The sequence below is a fragment of the Arachis duranensis genome, chromosome 8 (assembly GCF_000817695.3).
Source record: "Arachis duranensis cultivar V14167 chromosome 8, aradu.V14167.gnm2.J7QH, whole genome shotgun sequence".
NCBI classification, from domain to species: Eukaryota; Viridiplantae; Streptophyta; class Magnoliopsida; order Fabales; family Fabaceae; genus Arachis; species Arachis duranensis.
Window position 1 is genome coordinate 37112542 of NC_029779.3, and position 16098 is coordinate 37128639.

General features: G+C 30.9%; 1 protein-coding gene across 1 annotated transcript; it reads left to right on the forward strand.

Annotated features, from left to right (window-relative positions):
• The first annotated feature begins 8417 nt into the window (after window positions 1-8417).
• Window positions 8418-11773, forward strand: LOC107462561 (PAP-specific phosphatase HAL2-like). Its single transcript, XM_016081169.3, has 3 exons — window positions 8418-8900; window positions 9716-10406; window positions 10987-11773. The coding sequence occupies exons 1-3, from the start codon at window positions 8747-8749 to the stop codon at window positions 11288-11290; spliced, it is 1149 nt and encodes a 382-aa protein (XP_015936655.1). The 5' UTR covers window positions 8418-8746; the 3' UTR covers window positions 11291-11773.
• Window positions 11774-16098: the final 4325 nt, after the last annotated feature.

Genomic DNA, 16098 nt, shown 5'->3' on the forward strand with positions numbered 1-16098 from the left:
TAACCAAATAGTAAAGAAAGAAAGCAAACGTGGCATGTATATATATATACATATATGTAATACCATGACACCTTCATATTTCTTATCATATTAATCATCATCATTACCCTTCGTTCGGTCTTTGAAACCGAACCAAGAGGAAATAAAAAAAAAAAAGAAGAAGATGGCCGTGAGAGAGAATGAGAGAAACCATGACACCTTCGAGTTTTTGAGTTTGATTTTTTGAGATCTGTAACTCTTGATAAAAAAATCTAATTTAATAAAAGTGTTCGTATCTTTTTTTTTTATACGTTGGAGTTATTTTTATCCAGTAGAAATTGATAGTGACATAATTCCTCTTTTTTTTGAATTCGGCCAATTAGAATTCTAAAAGGCACAGATGATTTCTGACGTTTTTTTCTTTAGCAATTTGATCAAAAAGCTTTTTCAGAATTTCTGTAATTTTGATTTCGTACGGAGGTAGTGTTTGGTAATTTTAATGTGAATTAAATGTATTCTTAATGTATGAATGTTGGTTTGATTGATTGTTGTTGAGTTTGATTGAGTTTTATGTTGAATTTGGTTGAATTATTGTTATTTTTGAGATTATAGTTTGACCTTAGTGGATTCAGCCCAGAACCGAACTGTTTTGAGTAATTTTTGGGTTGATTTATGTAAAAATACTAAAAAATATTGATGAGTTATGATAGCTGAGAGATTAAATTAAAAGTTATGAAAAGTCGGTAACTGTAAAGCTCAAACACGGACTTAAAAATCAAGCAGACAACTTGAAGAATTTTGGGAATGGGATTCGGTCCTTTCGTAAAGTTATAATCATGGAAAGAAAATTTATATTTGAGATTGAAATAGTAATTTAATAAAAAATTGAAGTTAGTTTTTTAATTATATACATTTTGGGATATTTTGGGTAATAATTAAGAAGTTCAGGAGTAAAATGAGTATTTTATAAAAGATGCAAGGTTATGTTGGTAAATATATTATATGTAAAAATATTTTAATAAATTATAAAATATGTTGAAGTAATAATACAAATATTTTAGAAAGCTCAAAGATATAGAATAATTTATAAAAGATTAAGAATAAAGCTTAAGTTAATAAGTTTTGAGTAATAAAATTATTTAAAGTTTAAATTAATAAGTTTTGAATAATAAAAAAAATCATTATTATTGTTATTAATTTATTAAGATTATTATCAATGTATTTTAAAAATATATTATATATTAGTATTTTATTTAAAAAATATATTTTATTTATGATATACTAAAAGGGTAAGCAGAGAACATTTCTAAAAGTTTTGGAAAGACAAATCTAAATTAAAATTTTTTATACTCTTCCATAAGACACTTAGGAAAATTAAAGGCGATGCAATAATGCGAAGACAATTTCTATTGTGGAATGATAGGAAAGAAAGAAAAAGGAAAGAAAAATATTAAAGAACCTCTACCATAGGATAGCACAGAGAAAATATTAAAAGAATCTAAAGAATCTCTACTATAGGAGAGTAAAGAGCGGAAAAGAAAAGAATGTATTAACTAAAGGGATCTCTGCCACAGGAGAGCAGAGAGCAAAGATAAAGAAAAAGTTTTAAAAGACTGTTTGCCACAGGAGAACAGATGCGACATTGTTTGGGCCTTAATGCCAAACGTATAGTGGGGACGTCCACACACTGAAAACTATTTTTCAGATGTAAGCATGTTGAAATATATTTAAAAGTTACACTGTATGCGACTTGGCCATAAAACTTATATGCACATTGTATGCATCTGAAATATCTGGGACTTGTGCCCGGGTAATGTCTGGAGTGGGTAGGCAACCGACACATGAACTCATAGCATGCGATAGGAATAGACATGCATCATACTTATTTGTGCATATTTATTTTTGTGTTTCCTATAATTGTAGATGTGCTAAATGATTGTTTGAATTCTGTGTTCTATAATTGTTGAATTGGATTGTCGTCCCTTATAAATTATATTTCTCATAAAATATTAATATGAAAAAGAAAAATTATCTCTATATTTAAAGTGTACGAATATGTCATTAAAGCATTTCATATTATTATTTTATAAAATATTTAAATCACCACAAATTATTAAATTGTATTAATGAAACAAGCATGCATGCTAGATATACATAAAAAATCAACTATAAATTAAAATTAATTATTAATATAAAATATATATTAAAATATAAAATATACATTAAACATAAATTAAATAACGCATATATTTATATATAAATACATACTAGTTGATTTTTTAATTGGTTTTTTTAACACTCATAGCATTTTTTTATTTGAAAAATGAGACGACCAGCATTATAAATACGAAAGGTTGGCTTGAAGAAAAATTGTATTGGATTGAAAAGATGGTTAGAAAGGAAGCTTTGGTGTTTGTTCTCTTCCATACCTCTTCATAAGCATAGCATTCTTAGCTATTTCGACAAATGCAAATAATATATTTGTGAAGGTTCCTAGGCCTACATTAACAAAAAATCTTGCCGTCCAATATGGTGAATCTCGTGATAATAATAATAATATCGACGGTAAGTTTCTAACATATTACCTAGTTTTTTTATTTATTATTCTTACTAATGTACATCCAAATACCACTAATAGCAATATAAGGTGAAACTAATAAATCTGTTATTTTACAGTACATTGTGAGTGCTGCATTTGGAGAACAGCATGTCTGAGATTTTGTTGCAAGTCGAAGACTAAAATAGCTGATGAAATGCCCCATTAAATTATGCCATGCAAGATTTGAATAGTACACATTGAACAACTATTGTAATGTTATAAATAAAAGGAAAAAGATATTATCTGTGAAATATGTTCATTTCCATTATTTAAAATTGTGTTGATATGTGTGGAAAATTAAGGAGTCTCATTTTCATTTTCTTTAAACAATTTTGGTGGATTTTAACTTCACTCAGTGTAATAAACTGATGAACTTATTATCTTGGATCATTGATTTATCTTGACAACTAACTTAATTCTAAAAACTAAACTTCTAGAAATAAATATCTAAAACTGTCTTAATAATGTATCTCTTATTTATACTCAGTGTAATAATTCACTCTTTATAAGGAATATAATATATCTCTTATTTATAAACATGATTTGAGACTTTAATAATGTGGGAGACCATACAAATTAGCTTGCAAATATTGTGTAGCTAATTCATGACAAACTTCTTACAGACGTCATTGCAAGTTATTGGCAATTTGCAACATATCTAGAATGATATAAACTCACGTGTTGTTGTTTTATATGAAATCGTTAAATGATTTGATATATTTGATTAAGAGTATGTTTAGATAAATTTAAAAGTATTTTTTTATTTTTAACTTATAAAAAATTATAGTATTAATATTTTGTGTAAATTTCAAAATCAAATTATAATTTTTTAAAAAGCTATTTAAATACTTATGGAAAAATTTTAAAAAAAATATTTTTCTTTTAATAAAAAAATTTATCATTCTTTTTTAAAAATAAGTACTTTTAAGACTAAAAAACTAAATACAAAATTAACTTATTTATAAACTACTTTTAATATAGGTATTTATTATTTAAACTATTTTTTAGAAAAAAGCTTAATTAAATTATTTATTCAAACTGAATCTAAATTATTATCTAATAATTTTTAAATATTAATTTCGTATAAAAATAACTGTATATGAGTGTTCGCTATCTAAAACATCTTAACTTTTGAAACATTGCAATGTATTTTGTCACAATATATTCGTTTATTTAATTAAATAGTCTATTGCCGCAACCCATTTTTAAAAAGTTGTACTAATAATTGATGTTTAGACGAGACATTTTAGAGTAAATGGGTGCAATTAGAGAAGAATGATATTTATACCTTTCTTTTACGGGAAAAAACTATATAAATAGATATAAAGATAAAATTAGTAAAATTTTTTTACTGTAACATAAAAAATATAATTTCTCCAAAAAAATTATCCTAACTTTAAATTTTGGAATATATTTTTTTTTGGAAATTTGAGTCAAATTCACCGGGATATTATGGTTCGCCGGGATACTATGGTTCGCCGCAGTCCGCATCCCTCAACGAATTCTATAAAATATATAAAGTTTGTTGTACCCTTGATAAGCTTCAAGTTACTCCCTCCATAAATACCCAGACAATCTCAATATAAGTTGCTCATTCTTCTCTTTGATATTTCTCATCTTGATTAACTCTTCACAGTGTTTGAAATTCTGTTGTTATCCATTCATTATGATAGTGAAATATTGTATAATGAAAAAAATTCTATCATATTTAGGTACGCTCAACCAGTGATTACATATATGACAGTCAAAATCAACAGTTCAACAACGTTGAAGAATTTAATATTACACTCCATTGGACAACAACACACGTAAAGAGTGAAGAAAATTTACTACCAATATTCGACCGAAGTAGATAATGTTTTGTTTTACAAAGGTATTTGTCGATGTTGTGATTCTTCTTTTTTTTATTTTTGGTAATATAGTCGAGGTATTGAAAATATTTTATGTTTTTTTATATAGGTATCAGCTACATGATGATGAGAACATACGACTTATAAGGGTGTGACATAACCATTGGACAAATGTCTATCTGTTGGAATTATTTGTTTACCTAGTTAAGTTAGGTGGGCAAGGATCATCTGCAGATACTGTTGATAATAACCCTTTAAGTGGCGCAATTAGAAAAAATATTAGAAAGACGATGGTTGACCTAAATATGCCACCTGAAGGTAGTCAGAAGGGATCAAATACTGAACATTCTAATGATGGCATGATGCAACCTGATGTTGGAAGTCATAAGAGTTCCGCGATTAGGGACCCGATGACGGATCCCTATCAAGTCAATCCCGATGATGGTAAAGATGTTGATACTGAACCGACAGAAATTCCTGATAAGGATGAGGAGGAGGAAGAGATGAACTTCTACGGTGACACACAAATTGCGCTGATACAGCCGGCGATGCCCAATGGCCCAAAAATCGGACAGAATGAACTGCAATTCAAACTCCAAATCAGTATGCCCGATGGTCCCTGCCCCATCCACCTGCCCTTGATGACTGGATCCGGCCTTTGATAGAAGTGAAGTCTTTGGAGGTCCAAGACTAAAAAAGTTTCCAAGGACGGTCCCTAACAGCACCCCAACCACTTGCCTGCCATCCTTGGGCATCTGTACACCGTTTCTAACAGGAGGTGGACTCATAAAATCTCTATTGCGGCCGACGTCTACAACATCCCGCCTCCCTCTCCCTCTACCTCGTCTACCTCTCCCCCTATCTCTCCCTCTCCCTCTCCTTCTCCTATCCTGAGGCCACACCTGTGGAAGCCGACCATCCTCTGGCTGGTGGAGGCCTGCTGGGTGGTTAATCAGGAGGTCATCTAGCACTAACCCGCCCGTAAACGTTGGTCGCTCAGACCAACAAGCTCTATGTGCTCCCATAAAAAATACCAGGTCATGTGGTCTCTGCAAACATCCCACAACTCATGTCATCCTCCCAGGAATTCAGGATACCACTTGCTTTGGCCAAACTTCCCATCATGGGCATGCATCACATCAATGTTCAACAGTCTGGTCGGTATGTGCTGGAGACCACCAAATTGACACACCTGATGCCACTGAACTATGGCAAAGCACAGCAGAAGGCATACAACTACAGTAGAGGCTTCAGCCTCAGCGATCCCTGGTGGAATGATAGGCTGGATCTCAGGGTTAGCATATGGCGTCCAGTCAACCTGTTCACAAACACAAACAATTATGATAAAGAAGTTTGAAATTTAATTAACACATGAATATAATAATTACATAATTCATAATGACTACGATTATCAGTTACATTAAGGACCCCTAGTCCATTGAGGAGACGTCTATAAGTACAAAGCCTATTCTTGCCCATGTCATTATCTGGCCGTAACCCTGCCCACCTATAATCTCACGATAGTTAAGACACCACAAAACTATGTAAGTAACTTATGATAAAGATGCTACAATAAACTTATACCTCTCAAAAAAGGAAAACGGCGCATGACATATCCCTCCGGCCTCAACAGTGGTATGTCCATGAAAGTAATAAATTGCCGCATCCACCCAGATTTTTTGCTGCCGGTAATACGTGGCCCGGCACATCTAGCGATAAAGTCAGGCCAACACTGCTAAGCCCATGATAACCTGCCACACCGATCCAAGTCCTCCAAAAGAAGCAACCATCTAATGTGCACCCTAGAGTCAGAGGTATTCGGAAATAGCATGCCTTCAATCAGCTGCATGATATAAACCCTAGTACAACGTAGTAGGCGCTCCATAGTCAGGTGCTCCTCTAACTCTCCGTGCACAGTGTCTAGAAACCAGCTTAGCTTGACAATCCAATTTGTCTGTGGCTATCTGTCATCGAGGTCTAGAACGGCTTCCAATAATTGCTGACACAACTCCTCAATGGGCCGTCCTTGATAGAACTACTCCCACCCCACCCATGCATCCACTGACTAGATCTTAATCAATGACGAGTCCCAGTTGGTACGCCACATCATGCAGTGTGATGGTAATCTCCCCACATGGCAAGTGAAACGTATGGGACTCGAGTCGCCATCTCTCCATCAGAGTTGAGACCAACGGCCAGTCATGCTCCCACTCCACCATGTAAGCACCATGCTCGAATTCTGCTCGTCTGAGATGTGGCCTAATCTACTCGGACGGATGTCCCAACAAATTCCTCTTGGTACGTAAGACCTGAGGCACCTATCAAATAAAATAAATCAGTAAAACAAAAAAGAATCAACAAGTTACAACACAAACTCAAATTTCAAATATATAAACGACATGAGTTACAAAGTGTACCATTCGGTCATGTCTGCATGCAATGTGGTCGACATGATCCAATCTATACAGGGTATTGTCGTAGCCCAACAATTCTGACTCCATGACAAAACTTTAACAAAACAAATTAGAATAACTTCATTTAAAATTAAATGAATAAACTAAATTTACCAAATTACCTAAATTATTTCACATTGACTAAATTACCTAAATTAACTAAATTATTTCAAATTAACTAAGTTTTTATCACCTACATTCAAAGTAAATCTAACAAAAAAGATCAAATGAATCTAAACCATAATTTAGATAAAATAACTTAATTTAAGATTAACTATATTATATTACGGACTATATTTGATAATAATAAAATAAACGAAAAACAGTATAACAAAATTACCTAAACTAATTCTAATTAGTTTAAACAAAACAATAATCAAAATAAAATTTTCTCTTCCCTAACATCTATTCATAACCACATCATCATTTTACATATTTTAAACTAACAGCACATACATAATCATGTAAAATAAGTGTATCGTCGACTTATCAAACTAATTAACATAACTAATAACTTAATCTAACTTGATAAACAAACATATTCAAATAATAAACAACAACAAATCAAACAGAAAAGATATATATAACAACAAAATTATCTGAAGCTGACAAACTCAAAAAATCAATAACTTCAACGAAGAGAGCGAAAAAAATTTAACATGTGAAACGGAAATGTGAAATGTGAAAAACATAACTACAAAGCGATTAAAAAAAGAAAATAGAACAACATAATTACTTGAATCAACTGGAAAGACCAAAAATTTTAACAATGCTCAAAGAAATAACTTTAACCACAGAAGAGAGGATGAGAGTGAATAAAGTGAGAAAGGTAAAGGTGAAATAAAAATTTAAAATCCCAAATGGTCCTTTATGCTCTGTTATACTTGGGGACTTAATATCAAGTTTATCCGGTACGACGAACTCTATATATTTTACAAATTCACCAGAAAATATGGCAAATTTTATAATAAAGTTTGTCGGGGTACAAAATATTTGCCTCAATTCCAAAAAAATAAAATAAACGTATTCCGAAATTTAAAGTTGAGATAATTTTTTAGGAAAATAATGTTTTTTTTTTATTTTATAATAAAAAATTGGTGTAGTATTAGTCACAAAAATTATTATATTGATTCAGAAGAGCTAAAAATATTAATAAAACAGAGTGTGATATTGATTATAAATAATCAAATTTGGATTAATATTTTTTAAAAATAGATTATTAAAAGTAAACAATAAATATTAAATTCAACCATCATATATTCATAAGTATCATGTTATCATTTTTTATTGATCAAATAATTATATCCGTATTTATATATTTAAAAATTATTATTTATATAATTAACACATTAGTTTTAATTTAACAAATTAAAAGTTATATATCTGTATTTATATACTAAACTCGTTTATTAATTTAATTTCTAAAAAAAAATTATCCTGTTGTTGCCAAACCCGTCTAGACTTTTGTTTAAAAAAATTGGCAAAGAGATAAAATAAATAAAAAAGTGAAATTGTGAAAATGACGTGGCAGATTCATGTGGCAGTGGAGGAGCTCTCATCGCCAAGAATGGGAGAAAAAGTGGAGGACCGTGATGGAATTGGAGACCAATGCCGATGTTCCTTTCCTTCTCTTCTCTTCCGCCATTGAATCCATTCATCTCTGATTCTTTTCCTCTTCACTCACGCTTCTCACGAACAATTCTTCACTTCTTGAATTGCATGACATAACATTGCTCTCTTTATTATGTTTCACGAACCCCATTTTCTTGTTTTCACTTCCTTCCTTCTCATTTGCTCGGAAACTTCGTTCCCAATGAGTTTCACCTGATTCTGAAGGTGGGTTTCTCAAAAGTTTGCGGCTTTCAATGGAGAATGACCGCTACGCCAAGGAATTGGAGGTGGCCGTCAGAGTGGTCCACGTGGCATGCGCCCTATGCAGGAGGGTGCAAGAGAAACTCTTTTCTAACGACAGTGACCACGTTCTCTCCAAGGATGATGATTCCCCTGTAACTGTTGCAGGTATTTCAATGGAGATTACAATCCCCCTTTTGTGAATTTTGTAATTGCTAGATGGGATTTTCGAAATGTTAAAGTAGATAATGCAGCTCCAAATTTAATATAGGATTTGCAAATCTTGGTATAATATCAACGGTTTAGAGGTTGTATGACATTGTTTATGTTATCAACGCTATGTGTGTGGTTTCACAATTTGTGTCGCAAGAATGAAACTTTGACTCTGTTAGAATAGTAAATAAAGTGCAGTGGCAATTTTGGTTCAATCTCAATCATTGATGAGAAACTCAGCTGTTTAGTATTTTGTAAGTTGTAAACACTAGAATCACTGTATGGTAAATCATCTCTGTACTTTGAAGTAGCCAAAGTCGCATTTTGTAAATTTACATACATATGTATATTTCAAAGTTAGTGGTTGAATCTCTGCTCTAGAACAAGGTATGAGTCTATGACAGGGGATATGACTTTGTTACTCACTTGAAATGGTGATATGTCCTTTTTCTGGTAGAGTTTGTTTCTTTTGTAATGCTCATTTTCTAGATGGAAATCATATTTTTACAGTGCAGGAAAATTTGAAATCTCAATACTTGTTTCTTCTTAGCTCATCAAATATGAAATCAGCTTGATCAATGTCCAGGGGGTTTCGCATTTTTATTTTGTATATATATGCCTTGAGTGTCAACTGAACCAATCAGTTGTTGCGAGTTGTGAACTTCTAAAAGGGTTATTGTGTGAATGGCCAAATTTTATTTTGTTTTTGGTGCAAATATTGATCAAATTTAACTAACTGTGTATTTCATTTGATATCCCTGCATGAGAAGATTTTAGTGTACAAGCAACAGTCAGTTGGTTACTTTCATCAACTTTTGGAGTTGAAAATGTTTCCATTGTCGCCGAAGAAGATATACAAACTATATCGAAGGATGATTCAGCAAATCTGCTGGCAGCTGTCGTGAACACTGTCAACGAGTCCTTGGCCTTAGCATCCAACTACGGTCTTCAAAGTCCAGAGTCAACTCTTGGGAATTCAGAAGTTCTTGAGGCCATTAGGCGCTGCAACTCAACTGGAGGACTTAGAGGAAGACATTGGATACTTGACCCTGTTGATGGCACATTAGGATTTGTACGCGGGGATCAGTATGCCGTTGCTCTGGCCTTAATTGAAGATGGAAATGCTCTTCTTGGGGTTCTTGGGTGTCCTAATTATCCGCTGAAGGCAGAATCGCTCAATTATAATTACCAGCATCATCATGAAACCATGTCAGAATCATCTTCACTGGTTTGTGACACATCCGAAAAAGGTTGTATCTTGTATGCAAGGAAAGGCAGTGGTGAGGCATGGTTGCAACCATTAATTTCCAGAGATAAGGTACTAGAATGGCCAAATTATGCTCAACTTATTCGCGTTTCATCCGTTGATGATCCGGCATTGGCAACTCTTTGTGAACCAGTGGAAAGGGCCAACTCAAACCATTCCTTCACCGCTGGACTTGCTCACAGTGTGGGACTTAGGTACAAACTTTTCTACTATGTCTATTTCTATCAAATATCCAACACTTTAGCCTATTTCAATGACTCTTATTGACCGGAAATATCTCCTTTTAAGCACTAATGGAGAATCCATTAGCACATAGGGATGGTGTTTAAAGGTTTTGAAATTAGGCAGGTTAGAAGCCATTAAAAGAGGAAAATGTTAGGATTAATTAGTTATCAACTATTGTAGAATATTATTAGAAAGAAGATTAATTATTTGAGCCGGAAAAGTTTTTAATTCTTGATAGTTAGATCAGAATTCAGGGTAAAGAGTTCACAAACAATTTGATATGTAAGTTAATGATTAGAGTAGTTTAGTGTATATATTGAGTTAGTCATTTCATTAAATTGTTGTTATTTAGTCTGTATTCTTGTTAGTGATTATATATGTGTAGTCCCTTTACACTTGTACTTGTTGTTTAATGTAGAAAAAATACTGTTGGATTTGGAAGTGTTTCTTTAGTTACGAAATTCTCCGTACTAATTGAAGTAATGGAAGAAATGCTAGGATGTATATATTTAGGAATGTCTCATTTTCTTCTTTCAAAACCTGGTGCAGAAAACAGCCGTTGCGTGTCCACAGCATGGTAAAATATGCAGCAATAGCACGGGGAGATGCCGAGATATTCATGAAGTTCGCAAGATCCGGGTACAAGGAGAAGATATGGGATCATGCTGCTGGTGTTGTGATTGTGGAAGAGGCCGGTGGTGTGGTAACGGATGCCGGGGGACGCCCTTTAGACTTCTCGAAGGGAATGTACTTAGAATGCCTCGACCGAGGCATAATCGCGTGCTCCGGGATCACATTGCATGAGAAATTGATTGCTGCTGTTTATGCCAGTTGGGACTCCTCAAATCTGTGAGGCTTCTCTTTTTCTCTTGCAAAAATTTTGGTAGAGCCAAAAGGGTACATTATCTCTCATTTTTCTCCAAAATTATGTGTAATTCAGGAATTACTTACTATCTTTTTGTAGTAAATAAACTGATAGTGGAAGGATACATATGACATTGTGGGAAGCAATATTACCTTTAGGGGAATTTTGGTATCAGATAGTGAAAGGAGATGGAGATAATATTTCTAATGAGAATTTATTTGAACAAGATATGTTTGGACAAATTCAATAATAACTAGTGTTGTTTACTGGAATGAAATATTTATTTTCAGTAGTAGTTGTAAAATGAATTTCAAACTGGATTGTGAAGATCTGTCAAAAGGACATGCCTATATGGCTATAAAATAGCTCTGTGGTACTTTTTAGTTTTATTTTTTCAATGATGGATAATGAGACTCTATCATAAGAAGCCAACCATTGCCATAATGCCATATTGCCACAAATGTCATCCCTTTCTTTTTCAAGTTTCTTTATTATTTTAATTAACATTACAAAGGCCCAAAAAACTCAGTTTTGTTTGGTATTGAAACAGGCCTTAGGCCCAAAAGAATCTTGGTTTATTAGTGCTGCGCCCAAAGTTGAAAAATAAACAAATAAATGAATGTCATATGCCCAAAATAAATAAATTAAACAAAACAATATCCAAAAACAATTGAAAAAAAAAAAGACAAAAACAACTTAATGGAGAGTTCAAGACCAAAAAAAAAAAATTAATGGAGAGTTCTTTTCATGAGTGATTTTGCCACACTCCTTTACTGTATGTTATTTCCAAATTATCTTTAATAAAAAGTTTTATAAAAAAGAATAGAACGTAAATGATGAATAATTAAAAAAAATCATACAAAAAAGATGAATGGCATTATCAATTTTGAAAGTGATAAAATCTTTTTCTTTATCAATGTCAGTATAGAAATTATAAAGCATTATGTGACTAGTTGTTGGTTCTTAAAAGAGAGAATAACTGCAACAAACAAAAATTAGCTACAGCCATGATATTCTAGAAAGAAAAAACAAAAAGTTTTGAAGAATTATATCTTGAGAAATATTATATATATTTAACAGTATTGTACTGCTGCCATCCCTATATAGTAAGCTAATACAAGATTAAAATTCATTCAACTTTACTATCACTTTAGTGTACTATAAGGAGTAAAATTTTCTCAATTCTAAATATTCTACTTTCAAGACTTAAACTTAGCATTCTAAATATTATAAATAATTTAAACTAACCAAGCATTATTGGTTGATAATTTAGACTTTGATACAATTAAAATGCATGATTATCCAGAATCTCTTACTGATTTTCTCGTACGCTTTTAAACATTATTTTATTGACTAACAACTACTTGAAGTATTGATCAAATACAATGAGATATGCCTTAAAAGTTAAATCTATTGAAATAATCAAATAAATAATATATGATAGCTGTTTTTGGGTGTAAGAACACCAAATTTAGGGAGACTATAAATTATTATTTAAATTAATAAAATTAAACTAGGGACTGCAGTCATATATAGTTTGCCACTGACCAAAACTTAGGCCGAAAAGCTTCATTAAATCATCAAGTGGATACATATCCAACCAAACCTAATTTATGAATATCATAATATGGCTAAAGATTCCTACCCTAATAAATAAACAAGCAATCCACGAAAGTGACTATTGCCATTTTGAAGAATTTTTTGGACGTTCACATACTTAAAGAAAAATGGGGTTGTTTTAATGTTTGTGGTGCTAGTTCACTAAATATCATGATGACAAAGTCGCACATCGATTCAATCTCATAGGTTGAGGAAAATAAAAGTCTACTTAATTAACTAACTAATGGATTGTTTATGGAAAAGGTTTAGGCATGAGAAACTTTAAATCATTCAAATTTGGAGTGTGTATGAAACACAAGTCAATAGGTTTGGCCACATTATTCTCATCCAATCAACACTCATATATATCTCCATTTATTATTTTGGCTTAGGCATATATATAATAATAATAATATATACATAGGGTCGCTTTAATAAAATATAGCTATGGTCTATGACTCTACGAGTTATCATGCATGCACGTTTTACACTCTTATCCTCAGCTTCAATTCCCCCTTTGATTTTGACTAATCGTTCTGCTTCCATTAACCATTCCAAATTCCACACACTTGGATCCTTGTCATCTTTATTATCATTGTGCCATGCAGTCAAAAATCTCCCTATTCATTTATAGTGTCCATTCTTGTTTTTATTTTATATTTCAAAATGGATGAGTTGGTACGCTATATTATTTACTCAAATTAGGAGATATTTTTATTCAAACTAATCACGGAGTTCTATTATTTTATTAATTCTATATTTTGACAAGTCAACTCTTCGGTTGATAGCAAAGACAACATTAATTAATATATAAATTAATAAAATTATTATTTATACACTAAAATCAATTACTAAAATCAGTCATCAATGTATTTGTATATAAATACATATATAATTTAATTTATTTTTAATATATATTTATATTCCAACATATATTTTATACTGATACCTGATTTTAGTGGCTGATTTTGGTATATACATAACCTTACTCATAAATTAAGGGCCAGTTACACTTGTTTTTTCTGAAGTTTGATGAAATTCAACTCAGTTGCTATTTATTTTTTAAAAAACATATATGGATCTCTTTTGGAATTTAAGAACAATACATTCAATATTATTGTATTTTGTAATGAGGCACTAAACACTATTGTAGAAATAATAATCATAACTTTGATAGTGGATATTCTCGCTCTCATCTTAATAATGTGATTTTTAATTTGGAAGTTTTACATAGAGTTTGTTGCCGATAAAATGAAATGTTAGGGGTTGAATTAGTTATTGCAGTTATGCTATATATAGCATCAAACAGTGATGATAACGGAAAACTAACTACCGGTGCCAAATGCTGACTCAGCATAAATAATATTAACTAACTATTCCTTCTAATTCCACTTCTCCAGTTCATCATATTATTTAGCAAAAATATTATGAATACCATACACAAGAATAAGTCATTAAGTATTTATATGAAATATAAATACATATATAGTATTAACTTATTTTTAATGTGTATTTTATATTTTAATATATATTTTTTATTAACTAATTAATTTAATAATTTATTTTTAATATATACTTAACATAATTATTATTTAGATAAATCTGTAATTTATCCTAGAGTTAGATATATAAAAGAAAATAACATTATTCTTTTGTGAAAATTTTAAATGACACTTTTATATTTTTTTATAAATATCTATTTTTTAAGATTAAAATAACATATATTTCAATCCATTTGATCAAAATATCCTTCGTAATCATTATGATTATATGTGCATGTAAATTAGTGATAATTATTTGGCTGATTCAAATAATAATATAAAATATATATTTATTAATGTAATGAATTTATTTATATAATATTTTATCACATAATATAAAATTGTCGAACTTGTTACAAAAATAGTTAACTTAAAAACTTNAAATTTATATATAATAATTATAGTGATTATTAAAAGGATATATTTTGACCGAATAAACTAAAGTGCAAATTATTTTAATCTTATAAAAATAGTATATATTTTATAAATAAAAAATATCATTTAAGCATCTCATATATAAAAAAAAATTATTTTCTCAAATCTCAACATATATATAAAGAAACAGAGTATACTATATTATTATATTTCAATTCAGAAGCCAAATGTGTTTGAAACAAATAATGACATATAATAATGAACTAGAGCGAGAGCTCATAATATCATTCATTCTAAAAATTTTAGCTGATAAAAAAAAATAATACAATACTAATTATTATATCTCTAATACTGAATTGAACATCCCTATATTTTTATTGTACAAATATTTTATTGGTTTCTATACTTCCTCTAAATTATATAGCTAGTGTTTCCAACCCACAAGTAAACTAGAAATACATACCATATGGCATATGATATGTTTATATAGAATAACTTCAAATACAATTTTCGATGCACTTCTAATTCAGTGCACACCGCAACTCAACCTTGCTTGTAATACCATTTTTATACGAGAAATACTAGAGAGTCAATAATTTTTGTGATTTGTAACCATCAAATAGCTATTAAGGATGATTTTAATAGTGTGAGATTGATGTGAAATTTTATCCAATGGCTCTTTTCTTTACTGGTTACATGCTGGTCAGAATCTAGCAAAGTTGCTGGCTTCCAATACTTTTCCTTTTTATATATATTCAACTAGCAATATTTTTAATTTTTTTTTGAAAAAAAAAAAGAAAACAGAATACGTATTATTACATGTTAGTTGTCACGTTTCTTTTGGTCATTGGCATAATATATAGATAGCTGGATTTGAGTTCCGACATAGGCTTGAATAAATTAATTAATATAATAAGTACGATTCGCTGCTAATTGATTCAACATGAAGCTGTGGAAACAAAGCTTCGTCTATGGCGGAATTAATGCTGAATCTAAGAAAGGCCAAAGCAATTGGAAGGAATTTTTAAAAGCGATAAAGAATGGTTTTGATTATTCTTGGTGAAGTAGCAAGATTCCTTCAACATGCACTTGTATCAGTGTAGTAATAACACTTGGTTGATGAGTACTATCTCCAATATATGTAGTACAAAAGGAAAATGTGACAAGGAAACAATAAGAACAAACCATTTTTCTATTCTCTCTTTATTAAAATATGGTTCGCACATAATTGTTAAGGAATAAGTAGTTTATAAGAAGGGTTTTAATTTCTTCTTAGAACAT

Coding starts and splice junctions, on each gene's coding strand:
- LOC107462561 (XM_016081169.3), top strand. CDS start 8,747: ATGGAGAATGACCGCTACGCCAAGGAATTGGAGGTGGCCGTCAGAGTG. Junction 8,901..9,715: donor TTCCCCTGTAACTGTTGCAG/GTATTTCAATGG, acceptor CTGCATGAGAAG/ATTTTAGTGTACAAGCAACA. Junction 10,407..10,986: donor GCTCACAGTGTGGGACTTAG/GTACAAACTTTT, acceptor AACCTGGTGCAG/AAAACAGCCGTTGCGTGTCC.